This window comes from Anomalospiza imberbis, chromosome Z (genome assembly GCF_031753505.1).
Source record: "Anomalospiza imberbis isolate Cuckoo-Finch-1a 21T00152 chromosome Z, ASM3175350v1, whole genome shotgun sequence".
Classification (NCBI taxonomy): Eukaryota; Metazoa; Chordata; class Aves; order Passeriformes; family Viduidae; genus Anomalospiza; species Anomalospiza imberbis.
This window is the reverse complement of record NC_089721.1, coordinates 67,296,929-67,316,131: the sequence shown is the minus strand read 5'-3', so window position 1 is coordinate 67,316,131 and position 19,203 is coordinate 67,296,929. Positions and strand designations below refer to the sequence as shown.

Here is a 19,203-nt window from a genome sequence, read left to right as displayed (position 1 = left end):
GCTAGTTAATGGAGATTGGCATAATCGTACTTTGTGTTAAGAAATAATTAAAATAAGTCAAATAATTTTGTTGGTTGGGCTTGTTTTTTTTTTTTTTTTTCCCATAAAAAGCAGCCCTTGGAAAAAGTGCCAAGCATGTTTGGTGCAAAAAACCTGCTTAGCATCTTTAACAGCCCAGTAAAAAGTTTTGTCTGTAACGTGAATATACTGATCACTTGGTATAAGAAAAGAGCACTTAAGCTTCTAACCAGTACTGTGAATTATGAAATATGATGTGTTTAATAAGCCATGAAGTATGAGATAGGGGTATTGAGAAAGAAGTAGCATTTTTCCTAAGTAAGATTTTATTTGGCTATTTGACAATTGAGATGTGAGAGATACCTTTTCTAAATAACTGACCAAAGTTAAATATCACATTGCAGGAACTATTTTAAATAAATTAGACTGGGAAGTGGCTTGCTCTGCTCAGGATTATTTTAATTCTTAGCTCCAAGATGCTTTCCAGAAGTTAAAGAAGAAATTTTCCTTCTTTCTAGAGAGAGAGGGCTGTGGAAGAGGTCTAATGTTGCGCACTTCTCCTTCTCTCCCTGGTTAGTAACCCTCCCAAATGCAGTTTGAGTTGAGGACTTTTATTGACCTTCAGGACTCATGAGTCAGCTCTGCATTACTGCAGTCTCCCATCACGGTGTGTTGGCTGCCAGTTTCTATGCAGTACTAGGGCACTGTGCTGTGCTGCTGAAAAATAAATTTCCAGACTGGTTCTGCAGTGCATCCTAGAGCAATGCTGTTTTCTATGTAATTTAGATTTAAGGATAGGAGAGCAATTAATGAGAGATAATGAAAAAGCCTAAAAATATAGGGCTGACCATGGTATATATGCCATTAATTTACTATCTTCCTCTTAAGAGCTTCTTAAGATTATTACTTCTGTAATCTAGAGATATATAACTCAAGACAAATGCTGAGCAAGAATCTTACATTTATCTACCTGCCTGCCTCAATTTTGTGACATGCAAAATCTGCAAGAGAAAAAGACAAAATTGCTTGGCTTTTGTCTAGATAGTCCCAGACAAATTCCTCGCAAAGTTCACTGGATGTTGTTTTCTGTTGCTGTTTGAAGCTAGTGTTTCAAGATCTGCAGTGATAACATCGTTGGCGTTAAATAATATCGATATCTTAACAGTCAGGGAAGTAGTTTATGGGAGAATTTCAGCTATGGGAAGTAGCTAACAGGGTCCATTAAATAAAAAATCCATTATGTGTAGCTTAATTTTTAAAATATTCCATATTCTCGAAAACATGAAATTGTGACATACTTGCAGAACCAAAAGGATTGTCAAGGTACAGCACTCTAGTTGGCTTCTAAAGTTTCGTGTTTCTGTTTCCAGATGACCTTGGAAATTGTTTCCCTATATGTATTTTATTGGGATTAAAATTCTGTCACACTTATCAGATCTGTTCTAAAGGTAAAATAAATTATAATTGTTTAGAGATCACAGTGTCTACAGAGTTATATCTACAAAACCAGTATGTAGAAATATTCTACAACACAATTAAGATATGTATTTCAAGGAAGCCATTCTGAAACTGTGAATATTTTAGAGGAAGATCTTAAATTTTAATTATCTGGAGCATTAATAAGCGCTATATTTTGCCTTGAAAATAATGGAAAATGCTATATAATTCATATAGAAAGGATCAAAGGGCAAAGCAATTATAAATTGAGCAGTCCTCTAGCATCTCTGAAACTGCGTGTTTCAAGGTTGGAGGAATGATTGATGATGGAGATAGTGGCTTCAGGTAAATGAATTTGTGGTGTAAGCCCATGTCAGACACTTGAGTTGGAAAGAGGTGTTGTCTTCTCAAAGCTACACTGACTACAGCCATGATGTTGGTTAAAGCAGTTCTTGACTAGGAATATATAAATACCCATCACTCTTTCTTCCCTTTCTGCCCTGGTGTTAAACTACTCTGTTCTCTAAACACTCATTTTTTTCCTCTTTCTGTAATCATAGAAGATGATTTCTTGGATTAGGATCATAAAGCTGCACACTCCTTTTGGAAAGCGTAATTCCAGGTGTTCCAGTTCATATTTATGTCCTGTGCGTACTGTCTTCTTGCTGAAATCACAGTGCTGCTAAATACTTGAGTACAAGGCTACTGGGATTTAAGCTTTGCTTGTCATGCAAATTGTACGTTACACAGGTCAATGGAAGAAGAGAAAATAGAGAGTTCAAAGACAGCCATGCAAGGCTGTGGCATTATATGAAAAAGCAAAGACTGTTGCTGGGGTTCTGTTGTCTCTACAACTGGTTAGGATATTGCATAATTTCCTCAGAAAGATAAAATCTTATGTATTGGGAATAATTGGTTTTCATAGGATAGATCAGGAATGTTTGATTTCTTAATCCAAGAAGTACTCCAAACAATCAAAGATTGCCACTCATTTCACAAAGAGGCTGGTCTTTTTTCCCATTGGTAGTGCATTTTAATGCTCCACAGCAATAACTTGTTTCTGAACTCATTGAACAAATTGATGCTGTTGACTGACAATTTGGTATATTTTTTCTTAAGCAAAGTCGAGGGTTAACCCATTTATTGGGCCTTGGATTACACTACTGTTGCAAGTTCAGCATATAAGGAGCAAGTGGGGTTTTTTTTGACTCTGATTTTATGGAGGTCTTCAGAAGTATTGATTTTAAATTTCACTTCCATCCAGAGACTCAGTGAAATCAGTAATGAAATCCCTAGGCTACTTGGTTCAATTTTCCCTCTTTTGGGACATAAATATATTTTAGTAGACATTAAAATTATTATATGTAAACTTTTCTTGTTATTTTACTTAGACTTATTTGCTTCAATGTTTCAGGGTAGTCTTTGATTTTTAATGCTTTAGAAGTTCTTCATAGTGTCCTGAAATTGTAAAATATCGAGAATTATGTGAGAAATACCATTTTCTGAAGGTGAAAAATGAGAGTTGAGAGTACGAATTTGCCCAACACTAACAGGTGGGAGTGAAAGGGCAGTTTGTTTCTACTTGATAAATGGCTGTATTTTGACAGCAGATTAGATGTCACACAAAGTTGGCAGACATGGAAGAAATTAATATTTAGTGTGAAAAAATGATACAATTAGTCTGTTGATCAACAGGGTGTGAAAAAGGTGAGGTAATGTCTTGGATTAATTTCAGGATATTTCAGGGCAAATGGTTGCAGAGCAGTGAGGTCCCTGCAATCACTTGCAGTTCTTGCAACAGGTCCTAGCACAGCTCAGTTCATAAGTCTGCAAGTATTAAAGATTAAAGTTTAAGGCAGAAAATATGAATCCACCTATGAAAATCAGTGCAAACAGGTCAACTTGCATTCTCTCACTGCTGTCTAAGAGTCCTGAGCAAGGATTGGTGCACTGGGTTTGTGTACAGTAACTGGAGGCTGAATCTTTCAGTCACTGTTCAGACTACATAATCATCTTCTGTCTAGCCTCCCACTTTCAGGACACTGTTATTATCTGGAGGTGTAAACCCAAATGAGATATGACAGATAAGGATTTACCCAAAAACAAAAATGAAATTGTATGCAACGGGCTTTATTTCATTAAATAAATGTGAGCTTAAAAATGAAAAAATACCATACAGGAAAATACAATACAATACAATTGTAAAAATACAATACAATGTAGGATATTGCCTCTCAGGACTTGTAGTCAATAAATTGTTCAAAATCAGATGTGGGTAGAAAAAATGTTTAACTATCACTGGGTTGCAGCTGAACTGAAATTCAAATATCAATTCCATTTATGTGGGGAGAGAGAGAAAATAAACTAGAGATTTATGCTTTCTGGATGTTCACAGTACTCAATATTCCAGCTGATCAGATGCAAGGAAGATTAAACTGACTTTGCAGAGATAACACATAATTCCCTATAAAAAGCATGTAACATGAGATATGAATCTGAACCTACCATCATGTCCCGAGCAAGCAGGTTTAAATGATGGCAAGGAAAACAGTCACATTCTCTAGTTCTTTACAATGAAAAATGAGAGTGTTGTTCTTACAAATCTTTGTCGCCATCACAGGGCTCAGCAATTTTAACTCATTATTAGATTTGTTCACTGCTGTCACATCACCTTGGAATGCTAGAGGGATTTTATTTTCACCTAGAAATACATAAAATATTTTGATATTTGTGCATATATAGGAGTTATAGCTGGAAAAAAAATATTATACCTTCCTTGCTGACAGCCTAAATTTAAGAAGCCATGGGGCTGAATTGAGCCCTGGAGGCAGTGAATCCATCTTCTCTGGCATAAATGAAGTTATTCCTGTGTTATGCACGCCCCATTGTGTCAGCTAGTTACAAGACTGAATGATTACCCTCCACAGTCCCTGGCATCACCTGCAGGGATTTCAGACCTTCCTGGAAGGAGCTTTCTGAAGTCCTGTTCTTGTAGTCCAGTGCCTGGATATTAGACAGCTTGTTTAATTAGACATCAGATCTGCAAATAATTTTCTTCTTACTTGCAGATACAGAACTCTGGAGTTCTACAGCATCAGAATTTGCTTTGGTGACTCTGTAAAATCACTACCTTGCTCAGTGGTTCAGCAGCTCAGTGGTTGGACACTTACCTATTGCTCCAGCTTGCAGTTTAGTTCAGCAGGAAGCTTAGCATGCTTTGGTATCCCTTTCTCAACAAAGAAGGTGAAGAAGACGAAGTGTTCCATATAATTTATGTAAAATCTCTTCAGATAATTGATAGTCTGCTATAAAAGGGTATCTTGTTCCTTTCTCTATGGTCTGAAATTGTTGTTGCAATGTACTGCCTCCAGGCAGACAGGATATTTGGGGCTAGTCACAATTACAGTATTATTTGACAATTTATACCCATTGATCTTTGCACTGAAAACAAGGAAAAATAGATTTATTCAGTTAGTAGAAGACACAGCAACCATCAGATGACCAGTTGTCCAGACTCTGAATACTCTGTTGATAATATAGAACAACCACAAAGAGCCCAAAGTTAATACATCTGTTTTTGGAAGAAAAATTTGAAGTGCAGACTAGAAATAGCAGATGAAATAGTGAGCAGTTTGAAGTTACTTAAAATGTAGGAGTTATTAGATTACTGTGCAAGGGATATGATAAACTTCCAAAAAACTTCATAAGACATGGTAAATCTGAAACAGATTGTAGTTGAGATGATTCTTGAACATCAATTATTGCTTCCCAGCACACTGGCTGACATGTTCCAATACTGTCTTTCAAGAGGCTAAGCTTTCCTTGGAATTTTAGGGATGGATGTTTTATGGTTCATTTTAGAGGATTTCTCCCCTCAATGTCTGGAAATTCCTCCACAAGACCAGGGGCAGCTGGGGGGACCTGGCCATTGAAGGTACTTGCAAGTGCAGAGCACTGCAGGTTTCTAGCTGCAGAGAGGTCACTGCATATTCATGGTGTGTGGGAAGTTCCAATGACCAACCTTGCAAGCTGTGCCATCTGTCAATACCACCCAGCACGGTGGCTGACGTAACACAGCCACAGTCATGTCTTCTGGTGATGAAATGAGACTTTGAAGTTCTTTACAATGAAAAATGAAAGATGTTTAAAGTTGCCAGAGAAATGTGTTTGAATGCCAGATCAGGTGTCAAACAGTTGCCATCTTCCGGGAGCAGGCATATTTCCTTTCACCCTTTCTGCCAAGAATTACCACAGGAAGGATTTGCCTTCTTCGTCTGTGTTTACTTTGTGCAGGAATTGTATTGATAGGGAGCAAGTGAATGTTGATGCTTACCTGCAGCAACAGGAGAAGATGGTGGAAACCCCTCTAATGAGTAGCCTGTTACAGCGGGCACACCCATGGGCTGGGTTGCACAGGCATGCCCTGGAAAAAGTGAGTCAGTAGTGACTCTTGGTTAAACAAAACTTAAATGAGGACTTGATTTCTTTCCCTTGCCATTCATTTGCACTTTGTTTTTGCACAATTTAGTCACAAACAGTGACTATGTTAAATTTGCACAAATTTAACATAGTCACTGTTAAAAGTGTCCCTCATGTTCATGCTGCTTGATTGGACTGAAAAAAAAAATACTGGGTAAGTTAAGAAAACTGTTCTGTCACTTTTCTAGGAAATGTGACTAACACTGTCTCCATCTCAATAATCACACAATAAATGTCATTGATATTTGGATGAGTAGGGGGGCATTAGGATCCTATGGGCATAGAAACTGGATTGACGAGTGCAATTTTAAGCAATTTTCACATGCTGTTTAATTCTCTCTGATCTTGTTCTGAATCAAACAGCTGCCAGACTCTTTGCTCGTATCAGTTTTTAATTTGAAGCTTTAATTAATAGTCAAAAGATAGGCAGATACTTGGATTTCTTCCAAACACAAATAATATTTATATATTAAAGTCCTTAGAAGGGGCTTTGACTTGCTTACTAGAAACTGTAAGCAGGTAAAATCTATCTACCCAACCACTTTCATGCAATGTGGAAGTTTCTTCCTTTCTTCCTCTGTCAAATCACAGAAATGATCTGTCATGTGTAGAGAGAGGCTACAAAAGTCCACTAAAGCAATCCCAGATGTACACAAGTCTCAAGTTCTCCCACTCCCATCTGTAATTTAGTAAGTCAGAGTCTCTTACCAGTTTATGAGATGCTGTTGCTGCTCTCTGCTCCCACACTGTTCTAATTAATTTTGGTCTGATAAAACTATTCCCATGGGAGACTATCCTTCATTCCAGCTGAACATCTCAGGATATCAATCTGGGCAGCAAGCCTGTGTTACTCTTACAAAATTGCAAATAGTTTTTCAAAGTTTTTCCTATTTGTCAAGCAGTGACATGGGACCATGTACTGACATCAGCAAGTTGCTGCAAACTTCCCGGGTGTTCCTGGGATGGGAGCCCTCACAGTGACTCACACCCTGCCAGCACAGGGTCCCCACCCTGTATGGTAATCAGTAACATGTTTATCCCAAGGAGTTGAAGAGGGAGACAGTCACACATGCATCTCTGAGTGGGCACCGTGCACGTGGTGCAGACAACTTGCCCACCTCTGGAGATCAGTCTCGGGGCCTGTGAAACCACACAAACACTAGAGCAAGGTGTCTGGTAGGATGTAAGTAACCACCACTGGTGTTGGTCAGCAGGAGCTGTGACTCCTCAGGTAAAATGCTTCCCAGCTACACAGACACACAACTTGGAGCAGCTTCAGTTAAATCGCAAGTATGTGCTTTGAGCCCAATGAAAGCTGTACATTTTTGTCTGACTCTGCATGTGGCATTTTTTTTCTACCTGTGTTTAATGTGTTACTGTGTTCATTCGGCTTAGTCTAGCCTAAAGCAAAGTATGTGCTCAGTGTCACAAACTATTAAGCAAGAAATTTCAGTGTCCTCTAAAGGGTTTCTTTCGTTTCCTTAATGATAGGATTCAATAAACTCTGCATAATCTCTTAGTTGAAGGGAAAACTAACAAACAACTAAAATATCAGAGCACAGAGCATCTTCTGAAGATGTTTTATTGGATGTTTTATTGACTGCATCTTTATATGTGCATTTCTGATAGGCAAGGAAGCAAAACTTTTAAAAGAAATTGAGTTGCAAAGGGTAATAGCAGAATTGGGTGTTGCAGAGGGAGTGAGACCTGCCCTCTTCCCCTTTTGTAATACATATTTTTTATCCTTCTTTCAAGGAACTATAGCAGAAAGAATATATGTTAGGAAAAATAGGTTTATTCAAACAAAGTAGATATTTATCCCTAAGTTTCTAGGCACTGTCATCCACAAGAGAATAGATTACAACCCTATCTCACATTTTACTTGAGAGCACTATTTTCCTTCTCCATCACTTTCTGTCATGTGGTCGTAAGCTCACATGCTTATAAATGTAGAGATTCCCCAGAGCAACAGTGACAGATGCAGCATAGTGGAAGCTCAGGGGACAAGGAGGAGGAATAAGGCAGGACTGGTGCAGGCAGGTCAGTGATGAAGGAAGAGGGCATCCCTGGGACAGGTAGGGCAGCACCCAGCCTGCCCCAGCTAGGGACACTGGGAATGGCTGACTGCCCTTTCTCTCACACAATGCTCTCAGGCATGTGGAGCTCCTTTCAGCCTAACTGTCCTCAGCCTTGTTAATTTATGTCACTTTACAGGGGAGGTTTTCTAAGCTGGCAAATAGGTTTGTGTCCCATACTCCCTTTTAAGCCTAATTAATTATTTTAATTGATTAATACTGTACCAAGCAGTTTGCTCAGAAGGGACAGCTCTTCTGGTTTTTTGGACTGATTACGAGTCTGGATTTCTGAATGACAATCCAGTGCTAATTAATTCTCACAGAAAGAGACCCTGATGAGAACTTGCCAATTAGCATAAGGCGGAGGGGGGGAGGAGGGGGAATCAACAGTCCTATATTGTTTTTCTGGCATTCACTCCCAGTCAGATGAATATCAATATTAAATACAGAGACAAACTAAGTATGAAAGCCAGTAGGCTGTGAGGCTGCTCCAAACTTGTCCAGACTTTACTAAATCAGGATCTAGATGTTAATTGTATGCCCTGTCACTCTTGTTGCTTGACATTGCTTGCTACAGCTTTTGTAAGCAGGAGTGAGATAAAGTAGGGCAGCATGGCAGTGTTCCAGTGTTGATCAATACCAGTGGAAGGCTGAAGTGAGCATTTTGGCAGCATAGGTTCTAGTTTGTCAGGGCCAGATGAGCAGCTGATGATGGTTACTCCCTTACCTGCACCAGCTCTGTGAGAACAAGGTGTGTTATGGGTACTCCTTCAGATAGGTCAGCCAGAGGGCTGTCACACAGTGAGATATACAGCAAACTCATGGAAAGTCCTGGTCTGTACTGCAACAGTTGAATTTAATTTTTCTTTTTTCCTCTCTGCACTTGCAGGTCAGAAGATTCTTCACCACAGAAGTGATGTCTTAGAAACCGTAGTCCTCATCAATCCCTCAGATGAAGCAGTTAGTACTGAGGTAAGAAAGAAATACTTTGTTGAACATGTCATGAAAGCTCCACTAAGTAGACATGATGAGGGCACTGAGGCAGGTGTAGTTGAGGTGATTATGGAGTATCAGTCACTGCCTGTCAGCTTAGAGACTGACAACCTCAAATACTATTTTTCAAAGTCTTAGCAGACGATGAGAACAAGTCTTGACTGTGAATGAAAGCATATATTTGGAATAAATATAATGAAAAATGTCACCTATCCCTTGATCTTTTCCCTGGTTTCCCAGACTCCTAACAAATTGTCAGAAGGATGCAACAGAAACACGCCTCTGATTCCAGTGTTCCTTTTCTCATAATGGAGTTCCTTTTCTCTTGATGGAGTGGAGGCTGCTGTGGTTTAGTTGGGGTTTTTTTGGTTTTTTTTTTGGTGTGGGGTTTTTTTTTTTGGTTTTTTTTTTTTTTTTTTTTTTTTTGCTTTGCCATTGTTTGGTAGCTCTAGATGCTTATTTTACATATGAAGAAAGTGTCTGAATTACCAGCTCTGTGATGGTGACTCTAGGTTGATCTGTCCTTCAAAAAGCATGTGACATGATTAGTGAACCCTAGAGAGTGCCCATAAGAGGACTGCCAATTCCACATGAACTCAGCAGAGTCAAAGAACTGATTGTGTAGCTCAAAGACAAAATTGATTTATTTAGCTAGTGAGAAGGTTGAAATAATAGGGATAATTGCATTGCTGGTCTGTGCTGGGAAGCACTGCCACAGTCTAATTTCTTTTGGGAAATAAAGCAGTTCTGCTGGTGGTCACTGGTGAAAAAACTATTTTGCTCTCAATTGTTAAATGAAGTTGAACACAAACAGAAGAAAGGACTCCAAAACAAACAAAGTTTATGAACCTGTAGAAGTTTAAAAGCCACCTTAGTCAATGGGAACTTACTAAAATACAGTGCATGAAAATCTCTTACAAGCCATTAGAGGTGCTTGGTGAGGACAAGGGGGTCACCAGGATATCAACTCTATGCATTCATTCTGAGTAAAAAGCCATCAAATGTGTGCATGTGTGAAGGGGTGGAAGAGATGAAAAACTGCCAACAGCCAGGAAATGCTATTTCTGTTACTGTTGCTTGTCGTTCCTTTTATGGATGACTACATGGAAGAAAATGATCTGACACCCATTAATGATTTCTGAACCCTGGGCTTACTCTGTTGGCTCTGGAAGATGTTTGGCTATGTTACTGTAAATTTCATCTCACAAGATTGTGGGAGGTGATCTTTGCTTTCATCCTGCCAAACTGGTCACAGTCAGACAGATGAGATTTTACTTGGCTGGCTAAGCAAGGCTCTGAATAGACACAAATCAGAAAGAGACAATCAAAAAGAGGTGTCAGAATTAAATCCAGAGGTTGGAGTAGACATTCTTTGTTTGCTATGGCAAATAGAAAACTTAATTTCATATATCAGAGATTTCCATGGAGGATCTGAGGGAGACAGAGATATACCATGAAGCTGTGACTTCACCAGATGAGGAACTGGAATCTATTCACTCAGGAAAAAAACAAAACACACAAAGAAACAAAACAAAACAAAAAAGTAAGTAAAACAACAGCATAAAAAAGAAAGCCAAGCCAAACAAGCCAAAAAAAAAAATACAATATGCCTGGTAACCTGGCTGTTAATAGCCTTACCTGGTGGTAGTCCACACATGATGGTGCCCAAAGCTCCTGTCATGTCCTGTCAAATGCCAAACACCTCCCATGAGAAAGAGGCACAAAGGGAGAGAGATTGTTGTTTCCTGAAGAAAACCCCGATGAACATTTACTTCCTTTTTAGGAAGTCCCCACTCCATTGCTTTAATGTTCCTGTGACTATACCATGTCATATGTACCATATCTTGGGAAACCACTGATCTGCTGATGTGCTGGTCTCTGTTCACACTCCATCTTAATCTCTGTTTTGACTAAGCCTACATCTTGCTGTGCACTTCCTTCAACAAGTTTTGAATTTAACCAGCAGTTAAACTGAATGGAATCATCACCTTGCAGTATTTCTTCTACAATTAAGTGGTCTTGAAATTAGGAGACAAATTTCTGGTCATCCTTCAAAAAACCTTATTTGTAACCAGACACAGAATTTATGTGTCTCTTAAGGTCTTCCATGTGTATACATTATTATCTGTAATCTGCAAATATTTATTTATTTACTTTCTTGGCATAGTTTGCTAACTCTGCAGAATGTACTTTATTGTCAATTAATAAAATAAGTTGAAGGGGAATTATATGACAAATATCAGTGATTCACAAGTCAGGAAGTAGTTTTACAGTTGGAAAACCTGATGAGTTTACACAAAAGTTGTCAGACTGATAAGCACTGCTGGCATCAACAAAAGAAATCTTAAAACAGGAAGCCAGTTCTGATACAATTTTAATAGAGTGAAAACAGAGAAGATTTGAGTAATGCATATCAGACAAATGTTTGCACTTATCTATATTTTTGTATGAAATAGAAATATGTACACTAAATCAATGCATGATATTTCTGAATTTATAATTATTTAGTGCAATTAGTGACCAGCATTAGTCCTACATTTAATTAAAGGAACTTTTTGCTGCTCAGTATCAGGGTCATTTATTTCATAAAATAACAGTGAAGACATGGTAGAATTGGGATATTTTTTGAGATACATACTCTCCAGTGTGTGTTTCCTCATTGTACTGGGAACATGAGTTATTCAGCAGAGATTCAGGTTAAGCCTCCCTGGCTCAGCCTCCTGGCATTCACATGAGTTATTTAGAAAAATGGATTGCTTAACAATCAATATAAACCTTGGAAAGAATATCTTGCTAGGAGAGCTGAGCTGATTGTGTCATCTCCATGGAGATGGAGCTTGGTGCATTATCATGTGGAGTTGTCCCAGATGGACTCTGCTCATTTGCTCAGTTAGTTTAATATGTGGATAGCCTAATTCTGAAATCACTGTTCTGGTTTGATTTAATTCTTCCTTAATAGAGGAATTAGTGCACTTGAAATTCGTAGTTTATCATAGACTGAGTTGGTATTTCAGTGTTCGGTAAGACTTTTGAAGTATTTGCAAAGCATTCTCTCAACAATATAGAATCTTACACAGGTTTTGTTTGTCCTAAATTTAGAATATATTGCTTTCTCTTAGCATGCACATAAATCTCCCCCTTGGGAGTGGTAAGAAAGAACAATTAGTAGCTGTAGTAAGGGTCAAGTAAAGTAACAAGCATGTGCTTGTAAGTAGTTTACCAAGGTTGTCCTGATACAATTCTGTAAAAGTATACCAAGAACTATACTATGAATAAGTTTGTTGTTAAAATAATGATTTCTTCATTCAAGTTGTATTCTGTTCTGCTCCTTGCTGTTTTTTCCATGTCATTAATTATTCGTCAGACCTTCTTTCTAACTGCATCTTGCCCCTCCTTTTTTTTCATGTTTTCCCCTTTCTCATTGTCTTTTGTAAACAGTATAACTCCATAATGCTTTGGGAGTCCTGTTCCAGAGACTGGTTGTAAATCAGGAGAGATAAAGTGTGTGTTCTCAGTGGACTATTGAAACACATGGTCACTCATATATTATTGATGTATTTCTCTTCTTCACTCTAGGTGCGCTTAATGATCACAGATGCTGCAAGGCACAAGCTCCTGGTTCTAACTGGTCAGTGTTTTGAAAATACAGGAGAACTCATTCTTCAGTCAGGGTCCTTCTCCTTCCAGAACTTCATTGAGATCTTCACAGATCAAGAGGTATGTTTAGAAAAGTGTCTTCCATGCATTGTTACATGCTGGCAGAGATTTCTAGAAGACTAAAAGTCTAAAACTCTGTCTTCTTAGAGTTACCATAGGCAGCCTGGTGCTGCTGCTCTTTACTCTTCATTATAGGCTTTCTTGCAAAACATTTATTTATTTTACTTTAGATTTAATGTAAATTGCCTAACAAAATAATTAAATATTAATTTGGGAAATTAAATTACAACTTTTGGAAAGAAAAAATCAAGGAGACAGTGGAAGGAGATAGTGCTGTGTTTAAAATACACAAGTTGCTAATCTAAAGTGCACATACCAAGTAGTTGAATTGAACTTGACACCAGGTTCTTGCCTGTGGCTAATTACCAAGTGGCATTAGTAAGACAGAGGGTAGTTATTAGAATAACTGTATTTTTTTGCACCATTTACCTACTTTACTTTTTTATAGTAGTGTCTAAAATATGGCCAGTGACTCTGTAAAACTTGTTGGTTTTACACACCAAAATGATAAGTATTAAATATACCAGTATATACCATTTGTTTCATGAGTTGTTACTTTGCTCTCTTCCTTAATGTACTCTGTCTGAAAGCTCCTGTAGGGCAGGAATCCATAGTAAACAAGCTGTCATACTTAATTTAGCTGCCATGTAAAGTATATATTTAAATAAACTGTATGTCTGCATCCATACAAATTTAGTTTCCACTATTAATTAGAAGCATGTCAGTAGACTGAGGTTTGAAAGTTCAGCATTGAAATGGCATCGTTTACGTGAGCTCTAGTTTGACCTTACTGTATCCATATAATCTATTTTCAAAGCCTCTTTGTTCAGCAAATGGCTGGGGAAAGACCTGGATTCCTGCTCTCTGAGCCAGTCCTGGCACCTAAAATTCACTGGCACTTCTCAGAGTTACTTTTCTATGAAATTACAAACTCAAGTTCCTTATGTCTGCCTAATTAGTGACACATAATTACTTTATGACTACAAGAAAAACTAGGGGCAAATGCTACCATTACCATTAGGAAACAAAATTATTGCTTGGAAAGTGGAAGGATGGGGGTTGGCCATGAGTTGCAGATGCTGTGGGATTGCTGTAGTGGTGGGTGTTCAGGGCACACTCCCATGGGGAATGAATAACGCTCATTTGGCTCATCTCTGTGGCTGGCAGTGTGCGCACCAGACAGCTGGTATGGCTCTCAGCAAGTGTTGGCTGCTAGCCTATTGTTTCTGAAGCCTTGGGGTCTCAGTGTGTCTGCAAGCTCTCACAAAACCAAAGAAAGATTATGTTTGTCATACTGCAGTTCATGTGTAAAAGCTTTTTTAAAAATTGAAAAAAAAATAGGAAAAAAGGTCTAGAAAAAGTGGCTACTGGTTTTCTATGTGGTAACAAGATGAAAGAATTACTGTGCTGTCCCGATCCTAGTGGACTTGGCAGTGCCAGATTTAGAGTTGGACTCAATGATCTTAAGGGTCTTTGGCAACCTAAACAATTCTATGATTCTATGACCATAAAAGTTGGGAGTAAGTGTTTCTGGCCTCTGCCCATTTTTACTTCACTGTAAACCTGAACTAAGGTCAAGGAATGTGCTTGCAAATAAGTAAATACACTTCGGGAGATACTTATATAAAGTCTAATTCAGAAATCTATCTCTAGCATGCAGAAGTCTCTTCAGGAAAAGCCTGAAATCAGGATTTTCAATTTATCCTATGTGGGAAGGTGTAAAATGTCCCATTCCCCTGCTTCTGCAACAACAGCTAGAACGGGGAGGTCTTTTGTTGTACCGTTGTGATTCAGGGTATGAAGTAATAACCACGTTTTCTCTGAGCAGCCAACTTACTGTTTGTCTTCACTAGCTGTGACACCTTTAAAACCCAAGCATTCCTCAACAGATGTCTCTCAATGCTTAAAAAAGTTTATTCAGGTTTACAGGTATATTTCTTTGCTCACACAGTGGTTTAGAATTTGGAGAAGAAGAGTGACTACATCTTTGTGTTACTGTCTATCCCTAGTGTTACCATTTGAAATTCAAATCTATTGATAATTTTTTCTGAGGCATGACTGAATTTGCTATTCTTAACAGATACAGTCTGTGCCTGTAATAAACTTTCTTTAATTTTTCATTAGCCCTGCTTCCAGTGGCTTAACACTGTCTGCATTATGCATGCCAACTTTAAGGAGCAAAAAAGTCAGAATTTAGATGTATGAAGCAGAAATCCAAATGTGGTATAATATAAACTGGAGAGGACTCACCCCAAACCTTGACACATTATATTCATTAGCCCAGTATGTTGTCATATAATTTTTTTTTATCTAGACAGAAAATTGGCCCTTTATGGGAAACAGTCTGTATTCCAGTTGTATTTCCTTGTGCATGCAACAGACTTGGATTTATTTATTCAGAGGAAATTATTTTTTGTTACATTTGGCTCTCCCTAATAATGTGTTTTCAACCCTGATCAGAGACATATCATAAGGAGTACTCTTGAGAATCTAAATCCATTTCAAAGCTGTCACCCGTGCTGCCCCTCTTTTCTTAATTCTGCAATAAACAACAGTAATGGTTCCCCTAGTGTCCTTCTCTTTCGACCTTTTCATCCTTTTCTCCATTTTTTCTTTCTACTTTGTTTTTCATTTGCAGTCATTCAGATAGGGCCATATCTGACATATGGGTGAGACCTATTTATACTCCTGTCAAATGGTTTAGATACTCAAAAACAATGATACAGGAAGGTAGAAAATATTTATTTTGGGCTTTATCACTTGGTTGTACTGGTATTTTTAAAACAGCCACTGCATCTTTGTTGAGTTCTATGCTTGGGAAATACTAAAAAATAAGTTACATAACACAAAGAAAAAAGTGAGACCTGCACACAGAGTGGCCAAAGAGATACAACACAATCGAACATCATTAATCTTTTATATATTAATTTCCTCTGTTGATACAGCTTGTGGTCCAAGAACTCCCAGTTATTCTGTTGTAGTGTTATCTATATCATCCTTATGAAAATTGTTCCTCATTCTTGAATTGACAACTAAATCTCTGCAAAGAAGGCTATGGTATTTTGCATGATGATGTGCTGGCAGATATTCCACTGACATTTTATATCTGAATTACTTTTTTATAGAAGTTTTGTGGTCTCTTTGTTAAGGGCAAATAGAACAGAAATAAGCTACATTTAACTGAATTGTCAGTTAAAAAAAGTCAACTGAAAGTATCTGTGGGACTGAGATAAGGTAAAATATGTCATACTTTTTCAAGTTTGTTTACTTATCTGGGACCTTCAAATACTGGTTTTTAGTTCAGAACCCTGGAATAAAAAATGGCTCTTTGTACTGTGGCATGGAAATTCGTATTTTCTGTGCCTTTATTGCAGCAGTTGGTTTTGGTCCCAGAATGTTAAGTAATACTTAAATACTCAAAATTAATAGAATTACTCTAGATTTCAAATTTTGTGGTCCATGAATTTTAAATCAAACTAGTGACAAGAGCATTTTTAACCCTGTCTTTTTTCCTTGATCTTTCTTTGGCTCTAGACCTTGGAATATCAGAAGTACAAAACTTAGAATCATAGATTCATAGAATTGTTAAGGTTGGAAAAGACAAATTCACAGAATTGTTTGGGTTGGAAAAGATTTCAAAGATCATGAAGTCCAGCTCTTACCCAACACTTCCAAATTCACCACTAAACTATACCCCCAAGCACCACGTCTACAGACCATAAATACCTGCAGGGATGGTGACTCAACCACTTCCCTGGGCAGCCTGTTTCAGTGTTTGACAACCCATTTGGGGAAGAAATTTTCCCTCTTACCCAATCTGAACTTCCTCCGGTGGAATTTGAGACCATTTCTTGTCATCCTGTTATTTGTTGCTTCTGAGAACAGACCAAGCCCAAACCTGGCTACAGCCTCCTTTCAGGCATTTGCAGAGAGCAATAAGCCTCCTTTTTTCCAGGCTAAACAACCTCAGCTCACTCAGCCACTCCTTGTCAGACTTGTCCTCCAGGCCCTTCACCAGCTCTGTCGCCTTTCTCTTGACATGCTCAAGCTCATCTGTGTCTTCCTTGGAGAGAGGGGCCCAAAAACTTTCAGTTATTTCCATTTCTGAAGTATTAACTCATTTCTTAATCAGAAAATCACAGAATCATTAAGGTTAGACGGGATGTCTGGAGATTATCCAGTCCAAGCCCCCTGCCAGGGCAGGGTCACCCAGAGCAGTTGATACAGAAACACGTCCAAGTGGATTTTGAATATCTCCAGAGACTTCACAGCCTCCCTGGGCAGCCTGTTCCAGTGTTTTGCCATCCTCAGCATAAAGAGGTTCTTCCTCGTTTTGAAGTGGATTTTAGCTTATGGCCATTGCTCCTTGTCCTGTCACTGGCTACCACTGAAAAGAGTCTGGCACCATCTTCTTGACACCTGCCTTTGAGATATTTAATAAGTATTGACAAGAACACCTCTTAGACTTCTCTGGACTAAACAGGCCCACCTCCCATGTTCTCACCTCCTAAGAAACATGTTTCAGTCCCATCATCATCTCTGTAGCTTCTGCTGGACCCTCTGTAGCTCTTTGTCTTTCATGATCTGTGGAGACCAGAACTGAAAACAGCACTCCAGGTGTCATCTCACTAAGGCTGAGTAGAGATCATCTCCCTCAACCGGCTGGCTACACTCTTCCTGATTGAAGGAATGGTGTTGGATTTTCAGGAATGGTATGCCCTAGGGATATAATTTACCATCTTGGCCACGGGGACACATTGCTGGCGAATAGTCAACTTGTCATCCACCAAGATTCTCAGGTCATTCTCTGTAGAGGTACTTCCCAGCAGTTCAGCCTCCAGTCTGTTACTAGTACTTAGGGTTATACCTCCCCAGGTGCAGAACTCTATATTTGCCTTTGTTGAACTTCATTCTCTGCACCCAGTTCTCCAGCCTTTTGAGGTCATGCTGAATGGCAGCCCAGCCTTCAGGTGTATCAGCCACTCCCCACAGTACCATCAGCAAACTTGCTCAGGGTTCATTCCATCCCTTCATTCAGGTTGTCAATAAACAGTTTGACTATGACTGGATTCTCCTCAGCTGATCACAACTATCTGAGCTCTGCCATTCAGCCAGTCCTTGATCCACCTCATTGTCTATTCATCTAACCCACATCTCCTGAGCTTACTTATGAGGATGTTATGGGAAATGGTGTCCAAATCCTTGCTGAAGTGGAGGCAGACAACATCCACTGCTCTCCCCTCATTGACCCGTCCTGCTCTGCCATCATAGAAGGCTGTCAGATTGGTCAGCATGATTTCCCCTTGGGAAATCCTTGCTGACTGCTCCTGATGACCTTATTTTCTTTTATTTGCTTGGTGATGATCTCCAGAATGATCTGTTCCATCACCTTTCAAGGAGTGGAAGTGAGGCTGACTGGCCAGTAGTTTCTGGGTCCTTTTTCTTCCCATTTTTAAATACAGGAGTAGCACTGGCTTTCCTCCAGTCATCAGTCATCATCCACCTCTTCTTTTCTTCATGATTTTTTAAAGAATGTCTTAGCAACATCTGCCAGCTACCTCAGGACGTGTGGGTGCATCTCATCAGGACCCATGGATTTATGGATGTTATGTCTGCCCAGCTGATCTCTAATGCAACTGTTACAACCAAGAAAACTCTTCCTTTTCTCCAGCCTCCCTTATCTCCAAGATCTGAGGGCTGGACTCAGCAGTAAAGACTGAGGCAAAGAAGGCATTCAGTTATTCCACCTTCTCTAAGTCTTCCATGACCAGGAGACCAATCTGATTTATCAGTCACCCCACATTTTCCTTATTCTTCCTTTGGCTGCTGATGTACTTTTCAAGTCCTTCTTGCTGTCCTTGATGGCCCTTACCAGACTCAATTCTAGGTGGGCCTTGACCTTCCTTGTTACATCCCTGCATATTCTGACAATGTTCCTATAGTTCTTCCATGTGGTCTGTGCCTTTTTCCACATTCCATAAATTTCTTCCTTCCATTTGAGATTCACTAGAAGCTCCCTGCTTATCCCTGCAGGTCTTCTGACCCCTTTGGCTGATTTGTTGCTCATAGGAATACACTGGTCTTGAGCTTGAAGGAAGGATGCTTGAATACTGACCAGCTCTCTTGAAGCCCCATATTTTCCAGAACCCCAAAGCATGGAATTCTTCCAAGTAGTCTTTGAAGAGGTCTAAGTTCAGGATTCTAGTCCTGCTTACTGCTTTGCTTCCTCACAAGATTCTGAGTTCCACCATCTCATGATCACTGTTCTGAAAAACTCTTCTGCAGCCACTCTTGATAAATCTGGGAGCAATAGTGGCTTTTCAGGAGCTAGCCCACAGAAAGACCTGCACAAACAGTGGTGTGGTGGGATATATTCCATGAGAGAAGTAGAAAGGATGGCAACTGCCCCTGGGAGGATGCTGGCCTCCTCTGTGTTGCAGTTGCTCTCTGCCTGTTAAGAGGTTGTACTTTGTCCTTTAGATAC

At 39.1% G+C, this 19,203-nt stretch overlaps 1 protein-coding gene across 1 annotated transcript in view; it reads left to right on the top strand.

The window, feature by feature from the left end:
- The window catches only part of MAP1B (microtubule associated protein 1B), a 76,640-nt gene that overhangs the window by 41,764 nt on the left and 15,673 nt on the right, over window positions 1-19,203 (top strand). The window contains exons 3-4 of the mRNA XM_068177416.1: window positions 8,899-8,981; window positions 12,579-12,719. Of these exons, the coding sequence (XP_068033517.1) occupies window positions 8,899-8,981; window positions 12,579-12,719 (224 nt within the window). The remainder of the gene's footprint in view (window positions 1-8,898; window positions 8,982-12,578; window positions 12,720-19,203) is intronic.